The sequence below is a fragment of the Xiphophorus hellerii genome, chromosome 20 (genome assembly GCF_003331165.1).
Source record: "Xiphophorus hellerii strain 12219 chromosome 20, Xiphophorus_hellerii-4.1, whole genome shotgun sequence".
Taxonomy (NCBI): Eukaryota; Metazoa; Chordata; class Actinopteri; order Cyprinodontiformes; family Poeciliidae; genus Xiphophorus; species Xiphophorus hellerii.
In genome coordinates, this window is record NC_045691.1 from 588,021 (window position 1) to 613,612 (window position 25,592).

At 41.0% G+C, this 25,592-nt stretch overlaps 1 protein-coding gene across 3 annotated transcripts; it reads right to left on the reverse strand.

The window, feature by feature from the left end:
* Window positions 1–12,209: 12,209 nt before the first annotated feature.
* On the reverse strand, window positions 12,210–24,257 carry osgn1 (oxidative stress induced growth inhibitor 1). 3 transcript variants are annotated; one of them, XM_032550112.1, is made up of 10 exons: window positions 24,087–24,257; window positions 19,695–19,798; window positions 19,089–19,589; window positions 17,801–17,863; window positions 16,348–16,484; window positions 16,087–16,278; window positions 15,886–15,977; window positions 14,698–14,897; window positions 14,259–14,602; window positions 12,210–13,209 (listed from the first exon to the last, which is right to left on the reverse strand). In XM_032550112.1, the coding sequence occupies exons 4-10, from the start codon at window positions 17,856–17,858 to the stop codon at window positions 12,673–12,675; spliced, it is 1,560 nt and encodes a 519-aa protein (XP_032406003.1). In that variant the 5' UTR covers window positions 17,859–17,863; window positions 19,089–19,589; window positions 19,695–19,798; window positions 24,087–24,257; the 3' UTR covers window positions 12,210–12,672. The 3 variants fall into 3 exon arrangements, with proteins under 3 accessions (XP_032406003.1, XP_032406001.1, XP_032406000.1); XM_032550110.1 differs by having other exon boundaries at window positions 19,089–19,798; XM_032550109.1 differs by lacking the exons at window positions 19,089–19,589; window positions 19,695–19,798.
* Window positions 24,258–25,592: the final 1,335 nt, after the last annotated feature.

The window sequence follows — 25,592 nt, forward strand, 5'->3', positions numbered from 1 at the left end:
GGAGTCTATGGCAGCTACAACGACGGAAGGGGCCAGGGCCACCAAACTCGGTGGAGACCTGGAGGGGGTCGAGACATGTATACACACCGAGTTTGGGGAGGATGGCACTTACGGCTTGGGAGCTAAATACGATGAGACGATTTTTCAAATGAATGGGAGTCAATGGCAGCTATGTCAAGGGAATGAGCTACAGCCACCAAACTTACAGGGTACCTGGGCACCCTCCATGGGTCTCTCGAGGCCAAGTATGGGCCCCATACCTCTTTTACTTTTTCAGCCAAATACGATGAGACGACGACTTTTCTGGTTTTCATCCTATATCCTAAGATTCTTCACTTACCCTAACCTCACACAAGATTCTTCACTTAACCTAACCTCACACAAGATTCTTCACTTAACCTAACCTCACAGGAGTCAGAACGTCTCACAAAAACCTCTCCCAGGAACACTCTCCAGGCACTCGGGACACTCCAAAACACACTCTGGTAAGGTTCCCACAAGTACCCCAAACTACAACACTTAGAGCAATTTTTACTGTTTTCGGCAACTCAACAAACCAGGTCAAATGACATGTCTGCGGACTCGGGGGGACGTGCTGAGCACGGAGAACCGACTCCCAGATCGATCCGACGCTCCTAGCGAAACTTCAAAAATGAATGGGTGTCTATGGCAGCTATAGGAAGGGGAGGGGCCAGGACCCCCAAACCTGGTGGGTACCTCGGGGGGGCGGGGGGGTGAATACACACCAGGTTTGGTAAGCTTGGGACTTACACTTTGGAAGTTACGGAGCTCGGGTCGTTTTTTTTTTGAATGGGTGTCAATGGCAGCTATGTGAAGGGGAGGGGCCACACCCACCAAACTTTAATAGAATGTGGGTCCCCCCCATGGGTCCCTCTGGGCCCAGTATGGTCCCCCTCGCTCTTATACTTTTTGACTTACCGAGCTCGGGTCGTCGACTTTTCTGGTTTTCATCCTATATCCTAACCCTAACCCTAACCCTAACCCTACCCTAACCCTAACCCTTACCCTAACCCTTACCCTAACCCTACCCTAACCCTAACCCTACCCTTACCCTAACCCTAACCCTAACCCTACCCTAACCCTTACCCTAACCCTATAGGAAGGGGAGGGGCCAGGGCCACCAAACTCGGTGGAGACCTGGAGGGGGTCGAGACATGTATACACACCGAGTTTGGTCAGCTTGCCGCTTATACTTTGGAAGTTATCGAGCTTGTCCGAACTCGTCCGATGAATGGGAGTCAATGGCAGCTATGTCTTAGGAAGGGGCCACAGCCACCAAACTTGCAGGGTACGTGGGTCCCCTCAGACGATCTCTCGAGGCCAAGTATGGGCCCCATACCTCAAATACTTTTTGAGTTATCGAGCTTGTCCGAACGCGTTTTCTGGTTTTCATCCTATATCCTTACCCTAACCCTAACCCTAACCCTTACCCTAACCCTAACCCTTACCCTAACCCTAACCCTATTTTCTGGTTTTCATCCTATATCCTAACCCTAACCCTTACCCTAACCCTTTACCCTAACCCTTACCCTAACCCTTACCCTTACCCTAACCCCTACCCTACCCTACCCTAACCCTAACCCTAACCCTAACGTCTCACAAAAACCTCTCCCAGGAACACTCTCCAGGCACTCGGGACACTCCAAAACGCACTCTGGTAAGGTTCCCACAAGTACCCCAAAATACGACACTTAGAGCAATTTTTACCCTTTTTGCAAACTCCACCAACCGTGGCAAATGACATGTCTGCGGACTCGGGGGGACCGGCTGAGCACGGAAAACCCACTCCCAGCTCGATCCGACGCTCCCAGCAAAACTTGAAAAATCAATGGGAGTCTATGGCAGCTACAACGACGGAAGGGGCCAGGGCCACCAAACTCGGTGGAGACCTGGAGGGGGTCGAGACATGTATACACACCGAGTTTGGGGAGGATGGCACTTACGGCTTGGGAGCTAAATACGATGAGACGATTTTTCAAATGAATGGGAGTCAATGGCAGCTATGTCAAGGGAATGAGCTACAGCCACCAAACTTACAGGGTACCTGGGCACCCTCCATGGGTCTCTCGAGGCCAAGTATGGGCCCCATACCTCTTTTACTTTTTCAGCCAAATACGATGAGACGACGACTTTTCTGGTTTTCATCCTATATCCTAAGATTCTTCACTTACCCTAACCTCACACAAGATTCTTCACTTAACCTAACCTCACACAAGATTCTTCACTTAACCTAACCTCACAGGAGTCAGAACGTCTCACAAAAACCTCTCCCAGGAACACTCTCCAGGCACTCGGGACACTCCAAAACACACTCTGGTAAGGTTCCCACAAGTACCCCAAACTACAACACTTAGAGCAATTTTTACTGTTTTCGGCAACTCAACAAACCAGGTCAAATGACATGTCTGCGGACTCGGGGGGACGTGCTGAGCACGGAGAACCGACTCCCAGATCGATCCGACGCTCCTAGCGAAACTTCAAAAATGAATGGGTGTCTATGGCAGCTATAGGAAGGGGAGGGGCCAGGACCCCCAAACCTGGTGGGTACCTCGGGGGGGCGGGGGGGTGAATACACACCAGGTTTGGTAAGCTTGGGACTTACACTTTGGAAGTTACGGAGCTCGGGTCGTTTTTTTTTTGAATGGGTGTCAATGGCAGCTATGTGAAGGGGAGGGGCCACACCCACCAAACTTTAATAGAATGTGGGTCCCCCCCATGGGTCCCTCTGGGCCCAGTATGGTCCCCCTCGCTCTTATACTTTTTGACTTACCGAGCTCGGGTCGTCGACTTTTCTGGTTTTCATCCTATATCCTTACCCTAACCCTAACCCTAACCCTAACCCTAACCCTTACCCTTACCCTAACCCTAACCCTTACCCTAACCTGGGTCCCCTCCATGGGTCTCTCGAGGCCAAGTATGGGCCCCATACCTCAAATACTTTTTGACTTATTGAGCTTGCTCATCCGACTTTTCTGGTTTTCATCCTATATCCTAACCCTAACCCTAACCCTTACCCTAACCCTAACCCTAACCCCTAACCCTACCCTACCCTTACCCTACCCTGGTTTTCATCCTATATCCTAACCCTTACCCTTACCCTAACCCTAACCCTATCCTATATCCTTACCCTAACCCTTACCCTTACCCACTCGGGACACTACAAAACACACTCTGGTAAGGTTCCCCCAAGTACATATTTTCACAACACTTTGTGCAATTTTCAGGATTTTCAACAACACTGGCCGCACTCAGGGCTACGCCCTGAGCACGGACGACGCACCTGCCGCACTCAGGGCTTCGCCCTGAGCACGGAAGACACTCCAACAACTCCAATTTTACTTCACCCAGGAACACTCTCCAGGCACTCGGGACACTCCAAAACACACTCTGCTAAGGTTCCCACAAGTACCTATTTTCACAACACTTAGTGCGATTTTCACCATTTTCACACATCCACCAACCCTGTCATATCACACATCCCCGCACTCAGGGCTACGCCCTGAGCACGGAAAACCGACTCCCAGCTCGATCCGACGCTCCTATCGAAACTTGAAAAATCAATGGGAGTCTATGGCAGCTATAGGAAGGGGAGGGGCCAGGGCCACCAAACTTTCAGGGAAGGTGGGTGGGGTCGAGACATGTATACACACCAAGTTTCAGCCCAAGAACCCTTACCGTTCGGGACTTACAGAGAGTGAACCGTTTTTTTTTTATATGGGTGTCAATGGCAGCTATGTCAAGGGAATGAGCTACAGCCACCAAACTTACAGGGTACCTGGGTACCCTCCACGAGTACCTCGAGGCCAAGTATGGGCCCCATAAGTATTTTACTTTTTGACTTACAGAGAGTGAACCACTGACTTTTCTGGTTTTCATCCTATATCATTGAGAAAATTTAACTATATATTTACCCTGTTCCTTAAAATGAGTTACCAATATGTGGAGATAAGGATTTAGTTTAATTTTGTTTAAGATATCCACATTATGAACACTGGGAATTAGTTTTGTGGAAAATTATAGGGTTAGGGTGTTTTAAATATTGTAAAAAAAAATGTGAGTATGAAATTATATTTTAGGATGTTTTAATAGTTCACTCTTGTACAAGCAACTATAAAATGATTCATAGATAAAACTAAAAAGATCTTTACTAGATTTTTCTTTGGCATTTTTTCCAGAGCGCTAGTTTATGTGAAAAGAATTGTGGTTAAATGGGGAGACATCTCAAAGGTTGGAGATCTGGGTTTGGAAGGCTTGGTGATAGATTATCTGTCTCAGACTCTGCAACAAAGAGTTACTGAAATTGGATCTTTACATCTATGAAAAGGGTGGAATGCATAACAAAATAGATGTTGGTTACTAATGTAATAAGAATCTGTTTGCTGAAGCTACCAAATAGAGCAATGAAATAGGTTGGGACAGCTTCCACAACACAAGTTACACTGAGTATTGACATATTTGCATGGTGAAATGCTATTATAATGTGCCACTACTGATTAAGTAGTGACACAGGGTTAGGGTGCCACTACTTACATAATTACCCAACCCTGAAAGAAGAGACCTCACAAAAATGTCAAACTAAAATAAGTGACCATCTCACAACCCAAAATTGTCCATATATACAACTCCAAGATGGGTGTAATTGACCTTATGACGAGTTGCTACCACGCAAGTGGCAATAAATGGAAATTGAAGGTACTAATTAAAGATCTTGCTATAGCCAATAGCTGGCAAAGACCAATGTGTGACACACAAAGAAGAGTGTCATGCTTTTTTGCATGGAAGCAGCGAACATTGTCTTGGTTTAGCTTGCTAACCGACTTTTCAGAGTGGGATTTGACCCAGACATTTTACTGCAATGGAAAAAGCGCCTAGTGAAGGCATTGCTCCATGTCTCAGTCCATGGAAGGGCTAATACCCATATGCAAAACGGTGGCAAACTTGAAGAATGCAATGTGGCGCCGAGTAAAAGCACGTCAGAAAAAATTTCAGTGCCATTTTATTTCTAAGGTGCTCTGCTTACAGGCAGATTGCAATTGTTACAAAGCTGTGTACACATAAGTGTAAGCATGATCCCATAAGGAGAAAAATAGTTTGAAGTAGATTAAACTAAACTAAATGTTTGAAATTAACTGTTTAGAACAGCAACAACACAATTTACTTTGAGGGATTTTACTTTTTAGGGACATGTGTCTTCCCGTAACCATTAGCAGTACGTTAAATGGGCCACATTGCGGAAACAGTCACAACTACTGTGTAGCATTTTGTCTTTGAACTCAGAAATAATGCCAATGTGAAAAGAGAGTAAAGAAAGTTTTGGATTTTATTAATCAATTGTTACAATGTTGTCTTTTTTACATTTAAAATGAATGTCCTCATATGTGGACATAATTTTTCTCAGCAACTAGATCATGTAAAAAGAATTTTATATTTGGGCTGATTGGGACTTAATGATTGCAAAAATAAAAGAGGATTTAATATATACCATACAAGAACTTAGGTCTTAGGAGGTTAAAACTGTTAAGCAGATCTTTAAGCTGAAGATTTCCTAACATTCATTACTTTCGCAGTTAGAAGCGGTGGAGCTGTAGAATTGAAGACAGAATACTAGTTGGTGTGTATGTTGCTGTGTGTGAGGCTATTCCTCATAGAAGACTGGACTGCATTTAAGACTCCTGAGTCCTAGAGTCACCTTTCCCACGTGCTGTTCCTATAGGCGGAACCTGGGAAGGCTGATACGTACCGGGCCCCTGGTTTCAAAAACACGCTATCCGTTAACACCGCAAGGTGGAACTAGCATGCCCAGGAAGCAGAAGAGTTCTCCGTTGATTCTCTGGTCTGCGTTGAATGCTGGCAGTCTGCAAATATATTGACTCACCTTAGCTATCCTGTGCAGAGTGAATTGCACACCAGTAGATCTCCACCAGGTTGTTGAAGGCCCCCATGCTCTAGTGTAACCCAGAAGGAAAAGCAAAATCAGCCATAGCAAGGTTTCACTAATCAGCCATCATCCCAAGGAAGGAGAACCTGGTTAAGCCACAGCACGCTGCTGCTTTCCAGGTCTCCACACACTTCATGGGAATCAAACCATCACTCCTGAAATGAGAGCAAAGAGCCATTCTAGTGCCATCATACACCGCAAGACCTCTAGAAAGCTCAGTATATGTGATCCAAAAATGCATGACCACATTAACAAAGTGATGAAACTTACCCAAAGCTCCCAGCAGGAGAGTTTTCTATGATTAAGTAGGCAGCAGTTCAACAATGCACACCTCATTCTGACTCATGGTGCCGATTTTCTACATGTTTAAAAGCTCATTCTAATTCATCTGATTAAACAGAGGAGCTCATGCTGATCGCAACAGTATATGGTTTCTTAGTGTTTGCAGCACAAACAGAAAAACTAGAAGCTACAATCTGAAACCTGACCATGCAATGCATTCTGGGAAATGCATTTTACAGTCCATTTCATTCTTCTGAATGGCGTTAGCACACATTTCTGGCACCTAGCAGAAGCTCAGAGATGACATTTGAATCTGAGCTGTGATTTATGTCTTAAAAACAGAGTTTGAAGACAAAATAAAATCAAATAAAACATGGTTAAAAGAGTAGACGCTTAAAAACAAAGTCCAGTCTTCAGAGCAGCAACTCCTTCATCCAACAGAGGCTCAGAGATGGCATTTTAAAAGTGTGATTTATTTAAAAAACAAAGCTCAAAATAAATAAAAATGGAATAAAATCTGGTGAAGTTGAAGTAAGAGGCCACTGTGGTTAAATCCCAGCTTGATGGGATGTTCCTAGCCATACTGACTAGGCAGATAATTAAATGGGAGTCTATGGGAGCTATAAGACAGGAGTAGGCTCGGACCACCAAACGTGGTAGGCACCTGCAGAGGGTTGGAGGGAGCATACACACCAAGTGTGGTCAAAACAACTTAGAATTTTGGAGTTGTTTTGAGTGAGCAATTCTTCAAATGAATGGAGGTCAATGGCAGCTATGTCAAAGGAATGAACCACACCCACCAAACTTGGAGGGTATGTGAGGCCCCTTCCACATATTCTCTGTGCCAAGATTGTCTCCCCTACCACTTTTAGTTTATTTTGTTTGCTCAAATGTGGAAGTGGGTTTCATCCTATATCCCTAACCCTCCACTAGATGGCAGCATAAGACAGTCATTGAAAATGGAGCTCTGCAAACAAGCCCAACCCAGATCAAAACCTAATCAAATGAAACAGTAACAAATATTCATAATTTTTTAAAAAGACATTTATTTTATAACAAATTACAAATTTTATTATATTACAATACTGTGCATGACATTAAGAAAACAAGATATCAATGTATATATGTTCTATCATGTTATTGGAATACACTGTAAGGCCAATCAAGGCCCATCTACTTGTAGAAATATTTTTAATTTTTGGATTCATGTATTTGTTTATATTTTCAAAGTGTATCATGTTGTTTTATGATGCTATGCATGGGGCTGGCAGCAGGGGGAGTGCCACTCTGAACCCTCAAACCCTTTCACTCAACCCTCCGCCCTCTCTCTCCTCCGGGATGCGCCTGGTACGCCTTCCAGGATCCATCTGTCTTTTTCTGTTTGTTTATAATCTTTATTAAGATACAAAATACATAATATTACAAAAACAGTATACAGTGTGGCATAATCACCGCCAGGGGGCTACAAACATTGAGCCAGTACATCAGCTTAGTATTACATAAATACATTACAGAGAACATAAAGTGCAAATTTTAATAGCTTTAGTATTGGTGGAATTTACAATAGTTTTGATATATTGTTTGAGCTCATTGCCAAAAATGGAAAGAAGTTTTTTTTTTTTTATTAGTGTACCAGCGTTTGTGCATGTTCCATTTGCCTAAGAATATAATCAGATTAATAATATAAAAATGTTTTTTTAGCTTTTGGATAGTTAATGAAGCAAAACAATACATGTTCAAAACAAATGGAGACATACAAATCAATAGAAGCAGAAATCACAATGAAAATATTTTTCCAAAATTGAACAGAGAAATAAATCAAACATCTTCTGTGTTTCCTTCTCAAAAAGAGCAAATAATATCCATGTTATTGTTAAAACGTTGTAGAAAGAGTTTGGATGGGTAAATTCTGTGAATAATTTTAAAAGACACTTTTTTTACTTTATTAGTTATATATTTGGTAAAGTCCAAATCATTTTCCAGTTAAAGTTATGAATAAAGATGTTCCAATAAAATATCACATATGGAGTTGACACGTCTTTCTGAAATAATGAGCGTTTATTATTCTTATATGTTTGTTGCTTTTACAGGTTGAGCAGAAACAGATTTGGAAAAATTTCAAGTTTGGTTGGATAAAAATGAAACAGTATTGGATTCTGTCCCATTAAACTTTTAAATAAAATAACTACTCCAGCAGAGATTGCATTTATTACAATAAGTTCATTACTAGGAATTATAGCACCGTATTTTGTAGCAAAATCTTGATATGTCATTGAAGATCAATGTGGTTGAGCAACTGATGAACTAAAACTGTTCTGAGCGACCAAGGGGAGTAAAATAAGGATTTATTTAAATCAATGTTCAAGAAAGAAGCATCTGTTTATGAAAACTGCATTATTTTGAGGGCATTTTTAACATTATAATTGCAAAATGAAATAATATTCAGGCCTACTAATTTAGAAAAACACAGTTTGTGTCATGAAGTGGGGGTGAAGATGGTGAGGATAAAGAGGAGGAGCCAGGTGGTTAAATGGTGATGATGGTTTAATGATGAAAAAAGTACAAAAATCCAGGCAGCACATTTTATTTGTGTTTTCCTGCCGAATGGCCTGGGATTCCTAACCTGACCCAGAAGAAGGTTGGTCCAGGGTCCAGCACCGCCGGGGAAGACGGCGCAACTGGCAGTGGGCAGAGCAGGAACAATATGCACACAGGGACGCATCCCGCAACAGCGGCCCTCCAGCTCAACACCGGAGACGGAATTACGCCTCGGTGACCCGGTATCGCCCACTAAACTGCAGCAGAAGCTCCCGTCCTCCACAGGACCGCTCCCAGCCATACCAGCAGCCCCGCCCCCGCTCCTAGAGCTGGAACCGGAGTGCAGCACCGCGTCAGGGACGCAGCCAGCAGCAGCATCAGCACCGCTACGTGCCACGGACCCAAAACCACCAGCACAACTGCAACAACGACTACCAGCAGTCGAATGATCCGCTCTTCACTGTAAAGGTGAGAGCCCTGTACAGGCTCCTGAAAGCTACACACCACCTAAAGAATGTGTCGCGTAACAACCGTGACCCACCGGCCATCCAGTGGATCACGGAGAACCTGACTTCCGCCATTAAGCAAGCGAACCCGAGCTCCAAGACACAACAGCTGGTCGAGGGCAACAATTCCTCCAGCATTTGAATACACATAATCCTTCTATCACAGTTAAGTCCACTACCAGCGTTAAAGCGGTCGACTTCTTAGACACCACTACATAAAAAGGAGATAATTTTGAGACTACACACAAATTGGATATTAAAGTTTTCTTTAAACCCACAGACACATATGCTCTGCTATTTAAAACCAGTTACCATCCAAGGCACACTTATGCTGGTCTAATTAAATCACAACTCCTCAGATTTCACAGAATATGTACACAGAAAACAGATTTTGAGGAGGCAACTAGAACTCTGTTTTCTGCTCTTGGTAAGAGAGGATATTCCAGGACCCTCCTCAGAGCAGGCAGGAAGAACTTTCTGGAGTCCAAACCCCCTGATTCATCCCCTATGATTCCTTTGATTACGACCTTCTCCTCCTCAGTGGGACATTTTGTTTATAATATCAAACAGAATTTTACTAAATTCCAATCGGACACCTCTTTACTTCAAAATCATAAAATAATTGCTGCCTACAAAAGAAACAAGAATCTGAGGGACTTCCTCGTCCATGCTGAGGTCAGACCCCTGAAAAAATCAGGGGTCAAAGGTCAGAGTGAATTTTTAAAGCAGCTGCACTGGGTACAAAATAATTTCAACAACACAATTTTCAAATCAGACCAATCAGGAAACCCCAAATCAAAAAAATGTGTTTATTTAATTACCTGCAAAATCTGTAAGATCCATTATGTGGGGGAAACGGGTAACAGCCTCCTTACTCGTTTCACCCAACACAGAAATAATATCCTGAAACAAAAAAAGACTCATGTACCCTTAGTGCAGCACTTCATACGCCATGGCTGGGATGCTGTTTCAGCCCTGGTACTGGAATGCAACCCAGCCTGGTCCTCAGCCCAGAGGAGAAGGGCTGAAAGAATCTGGATCCACAGGCTGGGGACACGGATCCCCAAGGGTCTAAATGAGAGGTAGGTGTGGCGTGGGTACTCCTTGCAGGAGGTGCCCGTGCACACAGGGGAAAGGGGAGAGGAGGAGGGCGAGAGGGAAGGGGATTCAAATTTTTGGATCCCTGACCTTTGACCCTGAATCCAAACCCTGACCCCGACCCCTAACCCCAACCCACCCTTACCCTGATCTGTGACGTTTTGACTAGACAGAATGCTAATTCAAGATATCTTAAATGGAAAAGCTGAGTAATTCAAGATATCTCTAATTCATTTAGAGATGTCTTAAAAGGAATTTTGACTAGTCAAAATTACAATTCAAGATATCTTTAATTTTGTCTAGTCATTATTTGCTTTTAAGATATCTATAATTTAGTTTTCACTAGTCAAAACTTCATTTATCCTATCCAAAAATACATTTAAGAGATCTTGAATTTGAATTATGACTAGTCAAAACTAAAATTGAGATATCTTGAATTTACTTTATGACTAGTCGTAATTTAATTGTAGATATCTGAAATGTGTATTTCAGATAGTCAGTAATTCATTGTAGATATCTTGAATTGAAGTCTCCATACAAGTCAATGGTAAATCTGACGTCATTTCGACTAGTCAAAATATAATTAGAGATATCTTACATCACTAAAACGTATAGTCATAAAAACAATTTGAGATATCTTGAATGTAAGGGCAGTACAACCGAATTTATGTTAAAACGGCTTGCCATAGGCTGTTGAAGCTTACAATCGGCTTCACACCATGTAGACTCCGGATGTCTGAAATGGGTCTATGACTATTATGACTGGACATATTTATGGAAGATGATTAGGGCCACTGAATTGACTTTTCTCAGAAAAGGAGGGACAAATGCTTGTGCCACTGTTTATATGCTGTAAATACATAATAAATTGCACTGATACATTTTCTGCTAAACTCAAACTTTAATAGAAATGAACACAGATGAGATATCTCCAGGAACAAACCTTCCCATTTATTATAAATAGAACCTGCAAACAGAGAAGGTCTGGATTTATCTGCACAATAATGACTCAAACGGGAGACGATTCTGTAAGAATCCAATGACGTTTTAAGGCACTTAAACTGAATCCTGTTGACATTTACACACAAAACCTACTGCAGCATTAAAAAACCTAAAAAACTGAAAAAAGGGATCATTTTACACCAAATTAAGAAATATTACGTTTTTCTTACAGGAGATGGAAGTTATAAAATCACATTTTTGTTATAACATCTTAAATGTGTGTTATTTTAATTGCAAACAAATAAATTATGACATTTGGCATGTTTAAAATGTCTGATAACAGACTACAGATCCCAAAGGAAACAGAAAATAAATGTTAATTTAAAAAATGCTATAGTACGTTTTGGATGTAAATATATGTTCAGTTGAACCTTAATGCTGATTATTGCTTCAGTACAAAAAGGTGTAAATAAAATATTTGAAAGTAAGAAAAATATTTAAAGAGGATGAAAAATGAAATATAAAAATTTTGATTTTTAAAAGTCTTCTTATGGCTTGATTTAACTAAGCAAACATCTTTAATGGATTAAAAAATTAGAATAGAAAAATCTTTCTATTTTTTTTTCTTAGTAAAATCAATAAATAGAAAACAGTTTTTATAAAGAAAACATTAGGTTACAAGATTAAACATGAAATAAAAAGCAGCACAGATATAATAAAGTGCTATAAAAACAGACGTTTAACAGATTAGTGGCTTAAAACACCAAACAGACTGGAAGCTGCAGTAAAAATAATCAATTAAGCTTTAAATATTAATATGGATTGTCAGCTTAAACACAGAATTAGGGCCAGTCAAAATAAGTTTTGGAACAATTTTATCCATGTATTATCGCGACTTTAATAATATATTAATTTTATTTTTATATTTACTTTTGATCCAATTTTTACATATTGTTGCTCCTTTATTCTCGTAAATATGGCTGTTCTCGTATTAAAATTTTTTATAATTGTGACTTTATTACAACTCTATTATTATTTTGACTTTGTTGTGCGACTTTAAATCGCATAACTTTATTTTTGCAATTAAAATTTTGTTCTCTTGTTCTGGCCCTAAAACGTAGCCGTTAGCAACAGACCCTCAACATTTAAATAATTTAAAAACTTGGAAGAAACTTAAATATTTCCAGCAAAAAACGGATTATCATAAAATTTACAGAAAACCGTTCTGGTATCTGGTTACAAATCGGGTCCAAACAGAAACGTCCTGCTGCCGTTTCTCCAGCTGATCCCACAACAGGTCCGGTTGAACTTGGGTTCCAGAGTCGGTCCGTTCGCCTCGGCTCCGAGCTACGAGTTCAGAACCCGGGCGTCTCTCTGGCGGTCGACCCGGCTGTCCGGCGTAACGGCCTCCTGCCCGCCGCTGCGCCGCTTCCACAGATCCCCGGCGATGGCCAGCGCCCCGCCTTTCAGGAACCGGACAAAGTTCTCCCCGACCAGCGGGCCCATGGCGTACATTCCCGGCCCGTCCGCCGCCAGAACCATGTTTGTGATAGGGTCCACATCAATCGGGTTCCTCCGGCAGGAAATCGGCTCTTCTGGGTCGATGCCTAACGAGCGGCCGTTGTCGCGAAGGAAGGAGAGGTTCGGATGAGCGCCGATCAGAACCAGCGCCTTGGAGACCCGAACCACCGTCTGCTCACCGGAGTCCGACTCCAGGACGCACTTCCGGTCGGGCCGGAAGGCAACGACCCGGTGGCAGGGAAAGCTCAGGTACCCGGGGTAGGAGGAAGGTGAGCTGGAGGAGGAGGAAGGAGCACGGCGAAGGTTCTGGGCCCGGTCCGAAGGGTGAGACTGGTGCTGCTGCTGAGTCATCATCTGATGGACCTGGAAAAGAGCAGAGATCAGATCCGGACCGACCAACAAACCGACCGCCGGCCTCAGGACCAAATAGGCGGTTCTAAAGGAAGATTGGGCCTTTATCCGCCTTTATCCGCCCTGATTGGGCGGATAAAGTCAAGAGCAACAGGATTGGACGAGCATGTGAAGGACCTGATTGGACGAAATCAAATTTAGATTTTTTTTCTTTTTTAAATGTTTATAGCTGCTCGGGGCTATTAGGGCACGTGTAGAAAAAGTAAATGAGTAAATTTCCCTCAAATTGCTTTGAGATCAATCTCCGAAATTTTCTAGAAAAAAAAATTCTGAGTTTCAAAAGTAAAAAATGTTCAACTTTGGAAATTTTTTGAGTGTGAAATTCACAGTACAAAAGAAATGTCCAAGTTTTCTATAAAATTTCAGTTTATTTCCTAGTAAATTTGTGATTCTTGACACTTAAAAATTTGAAAACAAATTTGAAATTTTGAGATTAATCAGATTTTTTTATTTTTGAAGTTCTTTTTCTAGAAAATTTACGAGTTTGAAAAGTCAAAAATTTTCAACTTTCCAAACTCAAAATTTATCTTGAAAAAAATTAAAAATAAATCTGACGTTAATCTCAACATTTCTGAGATTTTGGATGAAATATTTCCTCTTTTTTTCTACTTATGGTTTCTCCAATACGCCGTCGTAAAATGTAATAACAGTGGCGACTTTATTGGAGATGCTTAAAAGCTTGGAGAGATAAAAGTCATCTTAACATGACACTAAAAACAAAATCAGCTTTTGTTACTGAAATAATGTGAAACTCACATAAATAGTTAAAATCAAATAATAAAATTATATGCAATATATACAATTGAAAAAATAATGATACTTAAACTGGCCTGGAGACAAAGACTCTGAAGTTCTTATTTTATTGTTAAAGCAGTCGACGAACATGACTGATTTCCTTAAGTTTACGAACAATCTCTGCTGCTGGAATTAGCCAGAGTTTGCACTGTGGAAACACCCACTTTGGGTCTGCAGAACCCGCTCCTCCCCAGAACCCGCCTCACCTTGTGGTACTCTGGGTAGAGCAGTTTGGGCAGCTGGTTGAAGATGAGCCCGGGGTCTGAGACCGAGCGCCGGAAAGCGTGGCACACCGACGTGTTGAGGTGGTGAGCGGCGAGGACGGCGTCGGCCGCCGTAAGCCCCGCCCCCACCACCAGCACGGGGTCGGAGGATTGGTCGAGCTCGCCGCGGGCGATGGCCGCCTCAAGCTCCCAGAAGGAGTGGCAGACAAAGGGCAGCGACTCTCCTTCCACGCCGAGCCGAGCCGGCACGTCGTGCGTTCCCGTCGCCAGAACCACGTTGTGCGCCAACAGCGAGAAAGGTACCTCCTCCGTAACCGAGCAACCGTCTACAGCAAGAAAACAAATTCTGAAAAATTATCCATTACAACATAAAACAACATAAAAGTTTAGATTTATTTTGTTTGTCTTTTTTAAAACGTACCTCCTAGAATTTCGCCGTCTCTCCGCTGCAGTCCCGACACTCTCCAGCAGGGCGGTGACCCATCCTGCTGACCGGATTCCCTGGTTACCGCAGTAACGGTGGTCCCGCAGGCGAAGTTCTGCTCCAGGTTCATCTGGGATACGTAGTGCTCATAGTAGGAGGCGATTTCTGCTGGGGTGGCGCGGTCGTTTCTCACATTTCTGCCACAAAAAAACGTGAACAACATTTAGCAACGTAGCAACAGACGGAAGCTAAAAGAGTGAATATCAGGTATCGAAACCGTTATTCAGCTAATTTTATTTACTTATAAATTAGCACAAAGATTCATCAAAGTTTTACCCTTTAACATAACTTAATAAAAGGTTTAAAACTCAAAGCAAACCATTTTTATACCAATCATACACTAGAACTAAATAAGCTAATCTAGGTTAGCCACAGCTGTTAGCTGATTTAAATGTACATCTTTGTAAATTTAATATTTAAAAAACATTTTCAAAATACACACATACTGTATATATTTTTAGATTTATCTATCTTAAAGCAGTACTTTAAAGCACAACTTCGACATATTTTTACTCAAGTTATCGTAAAAAGTAGCAGTTTAAGACATTACTCAAGCATAAAAAAGTATTTGGTAAAAAGGCGACTGGAGTACTGAGTAACTGATCAAAACATTTTGTAAATAAAAATTACGTCATCAAATGAATCAAAATATAAAGTTACGGATCAAAATAAAAACAATTCATTACTATTCAAGTAACGAATATAAGGGCTTTACTAAAATAAAAACAAAGTCATGATTTTATGATAATACATTCAGAATATTAGGAGAATAAAGTCAATAATTTGAAGTCGTAATTTTATGGCTTTATTCATTTTTTTTTTTTTCATTTTTTTAGAGTGACCCTAATATTCCGTCATACAAAATAACAAAATTAGTAAAGAAAAAAATTTGTTCAATATTAAACTAATACAAACTGCAGGTGAACTTTTGGTTAAAACATGTTTGTTCCTCATTCAGTGGGTAGAAAATCCAGAGATTTTACTGAAATAAGAGTAGAAATACTCTTAATAAACAACTCAAGTAAAAGTAAAAAAGTAATTTTTCCCAAAAAGTTACTCAAGTAAATGTAACCAGTTACTGCCCATGTCTGCCTACAAAACGTGGCTATTTAATGCGGGTCGAACCTGCGCTTGTCTCTCATCCAGTCCTTCAGCTTGAGCCCGGGAAGCTCCATCCAGTTGGCCAGGCTGAGCGTCAGCATGGATCCTTCCATGGCCTGGAAGGAGCGAAAACAAACATCAGAGACTGAAACTAACTCAATTAGACAAAAAGTCACAGCAAAATAAAAACTTCAATGAAAACAATGTTATGACTGTGGGCCTTACATGCCAGGCGCCTCCAGGCGGGCCTTTTCCCAGAACCAGGTGGGGAACGGCTCGCTCCGGCTCGTACCGCCACTCCAGGGGCGACGTGTGGTCCAGACCGAAGTCGCTGTCCGGCAGCAGCAGCGAATCAAAGAGCACCGCCACAGGGTTGGACGACCGGCCCTCCAGGCCCTCACAGAGATACTCCAGATCCTGCACAGAGGCTCGGTTCAGATGCGGCCCGAACCGACGCGGGCGTCGCGGTGGGACGTGCCGGGTTACCTGCTCCAGCAGCGACAGGTGAGGCCGCTCCGACAGCTTGCTGTGCAGCAGGGGGTTCGGGTGACATCCCTCTACCGACAGGTAGGGGGCGTAGCCTGACAGCAGGTAAGACAGGCAGATCCCAGAAGGGCCATTACCTAGGCAACAGGAGGACAGGACGGTTTCTAATGTCACCTGACGGTAAACAGGAAGTCATGCACACGCTCACACACCAGCTCATTGATTTCCTTCATATTCCATGGGAATTAGAAATAAAAAAAATACTGACTTTTGATCTCAGAAAGTTAAAATCAGAGTTCTGGGATTAAAATCTGAAATTCTGACAAAAAAAGTTGAAATTCTGAGATTTAAGTTAGAATTTGAGAAAATTCAGAACAGTTTTTTCCCCCTGTGGCTCTCTTCCTTTTCCTTAGAAACATGTCGGCCTGTCACAAAAACAAGTTAACAAATCATTTGCATAATAAACTAAAATGAGAAGAATAATTTCCATTCTGATTATTACAGACGTTTACTTCATAATCAGTTTTATTTATGGCTTTGGTTTGCTTCTATTTCCATTTTATTTATTATTATTGGTTGTTTTTATTTATAATTTGGATATTTAACTTTTTAAAGAACGCCTCACACTGGGACTCAAAGACATTTTACAGTTTATTCGTCTTTGAGAAGGAAAATTCGCATTATTATCCATTATCAATATGTTAAGAGCTGCAACTGGCAATTCCTTTAATAATCGATTAGTCTATTAACTTTTGACGATTAATCAGATAAGAAAATTGACACAATCTGCATATTTTTCATTTGACCACTTAAGGCTTTTTCTCCCCACAGTATTTGAAATACATTAAAAGATGCAAATAATTCAATATTTTGGAATAAAAACTTTTTTTAATGCAACAACAGCATTAATTTAATGAAGGTTTGATCAAATGTAACAAATATGCATCTGCAGCTAAAGAAACAAAAAATACTGTTTACAATAGAACATATTTACAGATAAAGAAGATTTTTCATATTGAATCCTATTTTATAGAAACTATTGCAGGGACAATTTATTGTCCAGCAAAGTTATTGTGACAGGCGTAGAAACATGATGGAGGCAGAAAATTATGAACATCTGTAGCATGAGTCAGCAGGTCTGAAGGGTTTTTAAAAAAATATATATATGATGACTCAGCATGAGAGGAAAAACAATTAGCATTTTTACTTCCACATATTTGCATATAATATGTAAGTAAGCAGAGATCCCCTCCACTTCCACTGTTTCGCTGAATGGGAATTCAACTCAACGGCAGAAGAATAAATAGTTCAGTTCTTAATCTTGTCTGCAGCTGCCTCAGAAGACCATTGAAAGAGAGAACAGAAACTTATGTGACTATAACATTACATCCTTGTTTGAAGCAGAACCTCTAAGGTTTCCCCACAGCATGAATGAAGCGAAGGTTTGTTTTACCGATGATTACGACCGGCAGAATCTCTCCAGACGTCGTTTCTTTATGGTGCAGATCCATCTCTTCTGCAACAGAGAAGAACAAAGTCCGGTCACCAACATGACATAACTCATGTGTTTCCTCTGTTTGGCGCTGCCAATCTGAGCGGTGAGATCGTTTTTAGTCACATCGCTGCTCCCACTTCCTCCGTTCGACCTCGAGGTTTAACGCCAAGGTTCAACCTACGACGTTCACAGGTGACGGAGCGTCAGGAAGGAAGTGAGAAAATATGTCAACATTTACACTTGGTTCCGATTCAGATTCTTAGATTTCAGCCACGTGACTTTATGCTCAATAACTTCCATTCAAGTGATTTATTGTTCCTCTTTTTCCACCAAAAACTGGATGTTACAAGTCTTCAATCTGGAGCTTCAACTAGACCTTTTTTAAGGATTGTTTTGTTTACAGAGACTTTATAACTCACTTCATTTGTTGTTTCTGTTTTGTTTATTTATTTTAGATATTTAAATTGTCTTCCAGTTCCAGTGTTAAATGTTCATTACAATTTAAGTGTATTGAGCTTTAAGAATGTGTTCTTGTATTATTATGCCATTACTGTTATTTTCCCTAAAAACTGTCTCAAAACAATATAATCATTTATCGCAATAACTTCTGTGACAATTTATCGCCGGCAAAATTTGTTATCGTGGCTTATATTCTGCTTTTTCAAAATAAAAGCCAGATTGTAACTTAACGTCATCTCATCAGCTCCTCTGGAGTTACCACTGGTTTCTCAGATTAGTACACAGATCGACCAAAATAACACAATTTTCTAGACGATAAATTGTTGTATATTGTTGTTTTGAGACCATTTTCAAGTAATGGTGAAATAATGCAAGAATATATTCTCACAGACCAAAAATCTTTAAATCTTTATGAACATTTAACACTGGAACTGGAAGACATTTATATCCAAAATCAATAAACAAAACACAAAAACAAATAAAATTAATTATGAAGTAAACTAAATGGTCCTTCAAAAAAGGACCATTTAGACCAAAACACCAAACGGTTTGGTGGAAAGAGAGAAAAGACAAAATGATAAATCATTTATCATGCGATGAATTGATTTATTACTAATTCATCCCATTTATATTTATGTGCATCTCTTATATAGCAGCTTAAAGCTCATCTGTTTTTATTAACAGAGTGGAAGATAATAGAAATTAGAAATAGCTTCTCTCCAAACTGTTAAAACTTTCAGGCCCAGAACAAGTGCAAGCAGGTTTCCTCTAAAGTCTCATGACTCACATTTCCCCTCCTGCACATTGAAGCTCCATTAATATAAACTTCACTGCTGGGTTTGCACGCCAGCAGCCATGAGGTCATGGACGCACGCCTCGTCCAGAGGGCCGGGCCGGGCGGTCCGAGGGCAGCGGTGTCGGCTGACTCTCAAAAACTGCACAGTCATGCTTACACAGACGAACGCAGGCAAGTCAGGACATAACGCGTGAAAAAAGAAACGACGAAGAAAAATTTGATTCGACAGCAGAGCATAAGAGAAGCATTAAAAAGTGAAAGGAAAGAAGGAGAATGAGGGAAAGAGGATGGGCTGGGAGAGATAAGGAGAGGTTACATAAGTGCAATGCAGAAGCTGGCATGGAGCCCAGACACGAGTGGATCTCAGCGCCAAAGTCACTCAGGACTACGTGCCGCTCCGGCAGCCCCACCGTCCAGACACCATCGTTAGTTTACTCCCAGAAACACTGACTAACATATTTACAGTTACAGCATCGCTTTCCACTCTTTATCCTGTAACAAAACACAAATTCAGCTCTTTAGTTTCAGTTTAAAGTCAGATACTATCTGAATGGTAGCTAACCGTAACTAGAGGCCAGTTGCAAATGAAAAACAAACCGTTTCCTCCAGCATTGCAAACAATCCACAAAGTCATCTAGAAAAACGCCTTTGGGAGTCGGCTGTTTATCTTTCGGCTGCAGGTATGAACTCTTGACTGAAGCCTTTAGGAGATAAAAAAACGGACGGCTTTGCATTATTTAAGAAAACAAAGAAAAAAAAAAAAGACCAAAAACTAGCCAATCAAAACTGATCTTCACAAGAGATAAACGTGACAAGATCCAGGTCCGTTTTTATCTGAGATGCAAAAGAACAGGAAGATCCTTTCATTGTTAGCAAATCAACTCAACTCTCAATTTAATTTCTTTTGTTGCTCAACCCACCTCCTTTGGACACTAAAAAATGATCTCACCACGAAAATAATTTTTGTAAAAACTTTTCAAAGAGGTAATTTAGGGCTGGGCAATAATTTCAAAGTTTTGGTTTTTAAGCTCATTTCCTTTTCAGAAAAGAAAGAAAGATAAAAAAACAACTAAATTAAAATCAGAAACTGGATCTGGAATGAAAAGAAAAGCAACAGAAAATTGGAGATGTTTTAGCCATATTCCCCGGGCTTTAGCCAATTATCTCCATTTGACTCATTGTGAGACTGCTGGCACTGATTGGCTGGACCTCTGTTGAATTAGCTCAGTCACTTTGAAAAGGGGGTGAATATTTATGCAGTCACTTTTTTGTCATTTTGTAGGAATCAGTTTTCACTTTTACAATCAAGGACTTTTTGGGGGAAAAATTTTGTCAAAAAAGTCCATTTTTATTATTATCACAGTAATTTGTGGGACAATTTATCACCCAGCAATATTTGTTATTGTTTTGGGGGTGAATACTTTTAACAAGGTTTGTATAAAATGGGTAAAATTGGACCCAGTTGTAAAATTATTACAAAGTCCTTTACATAATGCACTGAGGCACCAGCTTGTTTTTCTGAGGAAATATGCAAAGCAACAGAGAACACCTGGACGTTCAGCTTTCCGGTTAAGCAGGTTTTCCTCCCAAAGATCAAACCTTCTCGTCTGTTTTGCTGCACGGACAAACAAACAAACATCGGAGCCGACCCGACACCGAGCCTGTAATTATCAAAAAGTCGAAGGTCACCCCTCTGCAGGAGCCTTGGATCAGTGGTGACACGGCAGAAACCCGACACCGCTCCATGCAGGAAGTAAGCGTGGAACGTGAGAAGATAATGAAAATGTCACTGAAGGGTTATGTAACCTATAATCAGTACAATGAAGCACCTGCTTTAAATATGACTGAATGTACAGGTAGGGAATGATTGGCATTTAAAAACCACTAATTGTCTCTTTAACTGTCCTGGTGGGGGTTTTATATCAAGTCCTGAGATCATTAATTAATTTTTTTTTTAAGTTAACATTGAGAGTCAAACCAGGTGAATAATATTCATGAACATGAATAAGAATTTTGTACTTTAATAACAATGAAGCAGATCTGTTTTTGACCTTTTCAGCTTTCAATCTCCATCATTCTAGATCGGGAAAAGTCTGAGCTACGGCAAGAGAAAAGGTGTTTTCACACCTGATGGTTCGGTTTGATTGGGACAAAAATCTAAACATTTGTTACATTTCCAGTTGCAACAAATGTTACAGCTGGAAATGCAATAAGGTTTGTTACAGAAATGCTGCACACAGTACAGCATGGTTTTCTTCCACATTGCACTGAGTCAAAGTAACCAAACCCTTTGACAAACCTGTCCCCCTCCTTGCCTGTGGGGGCGCTGCACCAAGAACCACTGAAAGAAACGTCACAAAAACTTCTGAAGAAAACACTTGTTTACATTTCTTCTTCATGAAATGTAAATAAAAATGGAGTAGAATCAGATTTTAGCGTTTGGAGGATTTCTATTTTGTCTAATGACCATAAGCCTTTTTTTTCGCTAGTGCTGGACCCTCATGTTTGTTTTGGTTGTATTTACCCAGATTGCCCTGCACTGTAGTCCACTTCCTGCTTTTGGAGCGGTTTCTGGTCTGCTTGGTGTTCATAAATGGATTTGATCCTCACCACAGTTCACTTCAACCGAACCCAGACTGAGGTTTGTAGGCGAATCAGAGTTAACTTTTTTCACAGTACGATTAGTGTTCACACCTCCTCAAACAAATCAAACTTTCAAGGCAAACGGACTTGAGTTCAGTTAAAGCAAACTAAACAGGGCTGGTGTGAATCAACACACAGAGATTCCTGTTTTAGTGATGCATCTTACAATGAGATACAATGTTTTTAACTAAAGCTGTTGTAAAATAATATTTTTGTAATCGAGTAGTCTATAGCAGTGGTCCCCAACTCCCGGGCCGCGCAAGAAATAATTAAATATTTCCGTTTTATGTATTGAGTCTGGAGGATCTATTATTTTGAAAATTCTTTAACCGGATTCTGTCGGAGTTTGTCCGACGCGGGCACCCCCCACTACCCCCGCCGCCGCCCCCCTCCTGGTCCGCAGCAAATTTGTGAAGTCTTAACCGGTCCGCGGTACTAAAAAGGTTGGGGACCACTGGTCTATAGTATATTCTCTCTGTCTCTCAAACCGTGACGACTCGATTCCGACGCCATTAAAGCTGTCGTTGTCCAACCATCGCGCCGCAAACATCAACAATCCTTATTGTCCCCCAAACCCTGGCAATACGCCACACACTTCAACACCATGCTGTTAGCACGTCACAACAACTCGTAGGGGGAAGTGAGAGCGCTGCCCACCACAAATAATGATCCGGGCGGAACACGGTGAGCTACATAATAAAACTTAAATTTAACAAAGTTTCGAGGCAGATAAATTTTCCTCGAGGAATTTTAATAATCGAGGTACTCGAATCATTCGAGGAATTGTTTCAGCCCTGTTTTTAACATATAAAAACTAAATAAAAAGTGGATTAATGAAGACAAAAACAAGCCAAAATTTTTAGAGGCAAATTCAATTGAATCTGATTTTAGTTGCCAATGACAATTTATATGGTTATAAGCATCCAGCAGGAAAAGGTGGAGGTAGAACAGCAAACCATGAACCTGTGGGAAAGTTTCTTAAAGTGCAACAACAACGAGCAGAAACAAGTTGTGTAAAGTCACAGCAGTTATCTCCCAATTATTTAGTTGTGTATCAATATTCAGCACTAAAAAGTTTCAAACTGGGTGCCGTGGTGGCGCAGGGGCAAAGCACGCTCCACGTATTGGAGGCCTTAGCCCTCGTGGCTGTGGTCGCAGGTTCGATTCCCGGCCTGGTGACATTTGCCACATGTCTTCCCCCTCTCTAATTACCCTAACCCTTCCAGGCAGAGTTGTAAGCTCGCTGTGGACGCCTGTCAAGATGTGCAGGAGGTGTTGAGAAGCATGAAATGCATCAAACTCCTTCCTTTTCCCTGCAGACCTCATATAACCTTGTGGCTGTTTGGTCCATCTGCTCCGACCAGGCGGCTAATGGGATTTTATTTATGAAGACCCAAGACCTGCTGGATTTGCTACACTCAAGGTTAAAGTGATCCAATTGTTGCAGAATGCAAAAACAATGTTTTGAAACCCAAATTGCTAGAATGTTTGTGGGATTCTGCAGAACTCCTCCATGAATAAAAATAGAAAAAATTATGCTAAGCTTGTAGAAATCTGAGTTAACCCAGATAAAAGGATGAAAATGTTTCAACATTTACACTATCCTGCACTCAGTGTTCCTTGTGTGGCCTCCAACTGTAACAATAAGGTCCGGCGGAGATAATAGATGGAGAACAATATCAGTTCTGTTGTTGTATTTTATATTTGGCTCAATAAACATGCGGCTGCTTGAGTATGGAAATCAGGTCAGAAAGACAAATATCAAGCTGGAAGGTTTCAGATTATTTTACTTCTAGCTCATACAGGTACACTAAAATCTTACTTATTCATGACAACATTAGGAAAAAACCCTATAGATACCAATACTATATTTAGTCTCTCAGCCCTAAACTGCTTCGTCGCAACTTTTAATTGATACTAACCTTTAAATCTGCGTTTTATAAGTACAATTTGATTTTAAAAAATGTAAGAGCAAAAACCAATCCGCAGATAAATAAATTAAAGTACATCTATAAAGAATATATCTGAATTAGTTACAATACATCTATGTAACAGAGTTTATGGGTCTTGGAAGTGGGCCAGCGGTGTGACTAGATACGTAACCCGAAGTGTGGACCACCCTCCCACCGACACACACCCACTCATTGAGCCGGCCGGCCGGCGAGCTGCACTGGTCGCATCAATAAACGCTGTTAGCACCATGAGGACCCTTTTCGGTATAACCCAGGCCAGCAGTCCCCCCTTCAATGGCTCCATAATCCAGCATTATTACGTCGCTCTGACCAATGTGTTAGCTACCTGTCGGTGTAGCCTCGCACGCGACCAGCTCCGCTGGGACTAACTTACCGATTCCTCCTCCTTCTTTAGATCCTCCGCTGGGTCTAAGAACCGTTTTTATCTTCTTTAATTTGTTTTTTGTTGCCTCGGTTTCTCAGTCTGTCATGTCGCAGCTCCACGCCGGCCTTTCATTCAGCTCTTCTTTTGCTAACTCCACCCTTCTGCTCTGAGCCGGAGTCCCACATTCACATATTATATAGTTATAATGCAGCCTGGCCCACCAGCCAATCAACAGAGACCCTCCGCCCCCCAGCCAATCAGAAAAAGTCAAGGATGAACAGTTATAAAAAACCGCGCTGTCGTTAGAAAAAGATCGTTTATGGATGCGAGATGCTCGACTATCATGTTTGATAGTTTCAGATAAAAGTTATTTGAAAAGATTTTATTGCTCAACGATTATACTTAGATTTATCTTTTTGTGATAGGCTGCACAATGCTTACATACTAACGCGATTTTTTCCCTATTTGTTCTCTTTTTTTTTTAGAAAGTTAAGCACCACTGTACAGATAAAAACCAGCAGATAGTCTGCAGCTTTCAGGAATCCAAGCTCTCATCGTGCTGTTTGCACATGTAGGTCAAGTACAGTTTAACCTGTCACTGCTACCAAGCGTTGTTCATTCAGAAAATGCATGAAAAACACACCTTAGACAGCTAAATGTTAAGATAAATTCTATCTAGTTGACCACAGTAAGATGAAGTATTGTTAAATGAAGATCATTACTGAATAAACCAAAAGATGGCTATCATGCAATTTTGCTCATTTTTATATTTGAAGCAAAACTAGGAAAAAAATAAACAAAAACTGTTGAACCAACGAAACTGAACACAGTTGTCCATCCAAAACAAAAATACTGAGAGCAAATTCAGCAGCTCAAAGGTGAATTCATTAAATGGAGATTTATTCAGAAGGGAAGAAGAACCAGGGATGAAAGTCTGAGAGCTGAAGGCTGGAGACTCAACAAACAGGCATTCTAACCTGGGTTTTAAAAGTCTGGATGTAATTCATCACATTATAGAGTCACAACATTTAACAAAAACTGTAATTTCAAATGCTAATAATGTGGAAGCTTATAGATGAATTGTATTTCTGCTCTGATTCTGACTTAATCATTGGAGTATCTGGCACAACTTCACTGACTCCGAATGTGCATGGAAAGGGTCAAAGATCTGGTGAACAATTTCATTAGCAAATGGGTTTGTGGGCTTGTGATCTTGACAAATGCCAGAAGCTGAACCATGTTAGCCTTCTAATAACATTGTTTCCAAGCACTTCAGGTGTTGCTACAACCTTCCCTACTGAGGCATTAATTAACAAATTCAGTTTAACCAGAATAGTCTACTGACTAACTTGACTTGCACAAGTTAGACTTGTGCAAGTCTAACTTTTTTCCACCTAATCTGAGTCAGATTTACTCCCTCTGGATGACACCACTTCTTCCTCTTAACCAAAACTGAGCTGACAGGCTTAAAGAAGAAGTCTATTTCAGCTGCTTGTGTCCAGCAACATCTGCCTT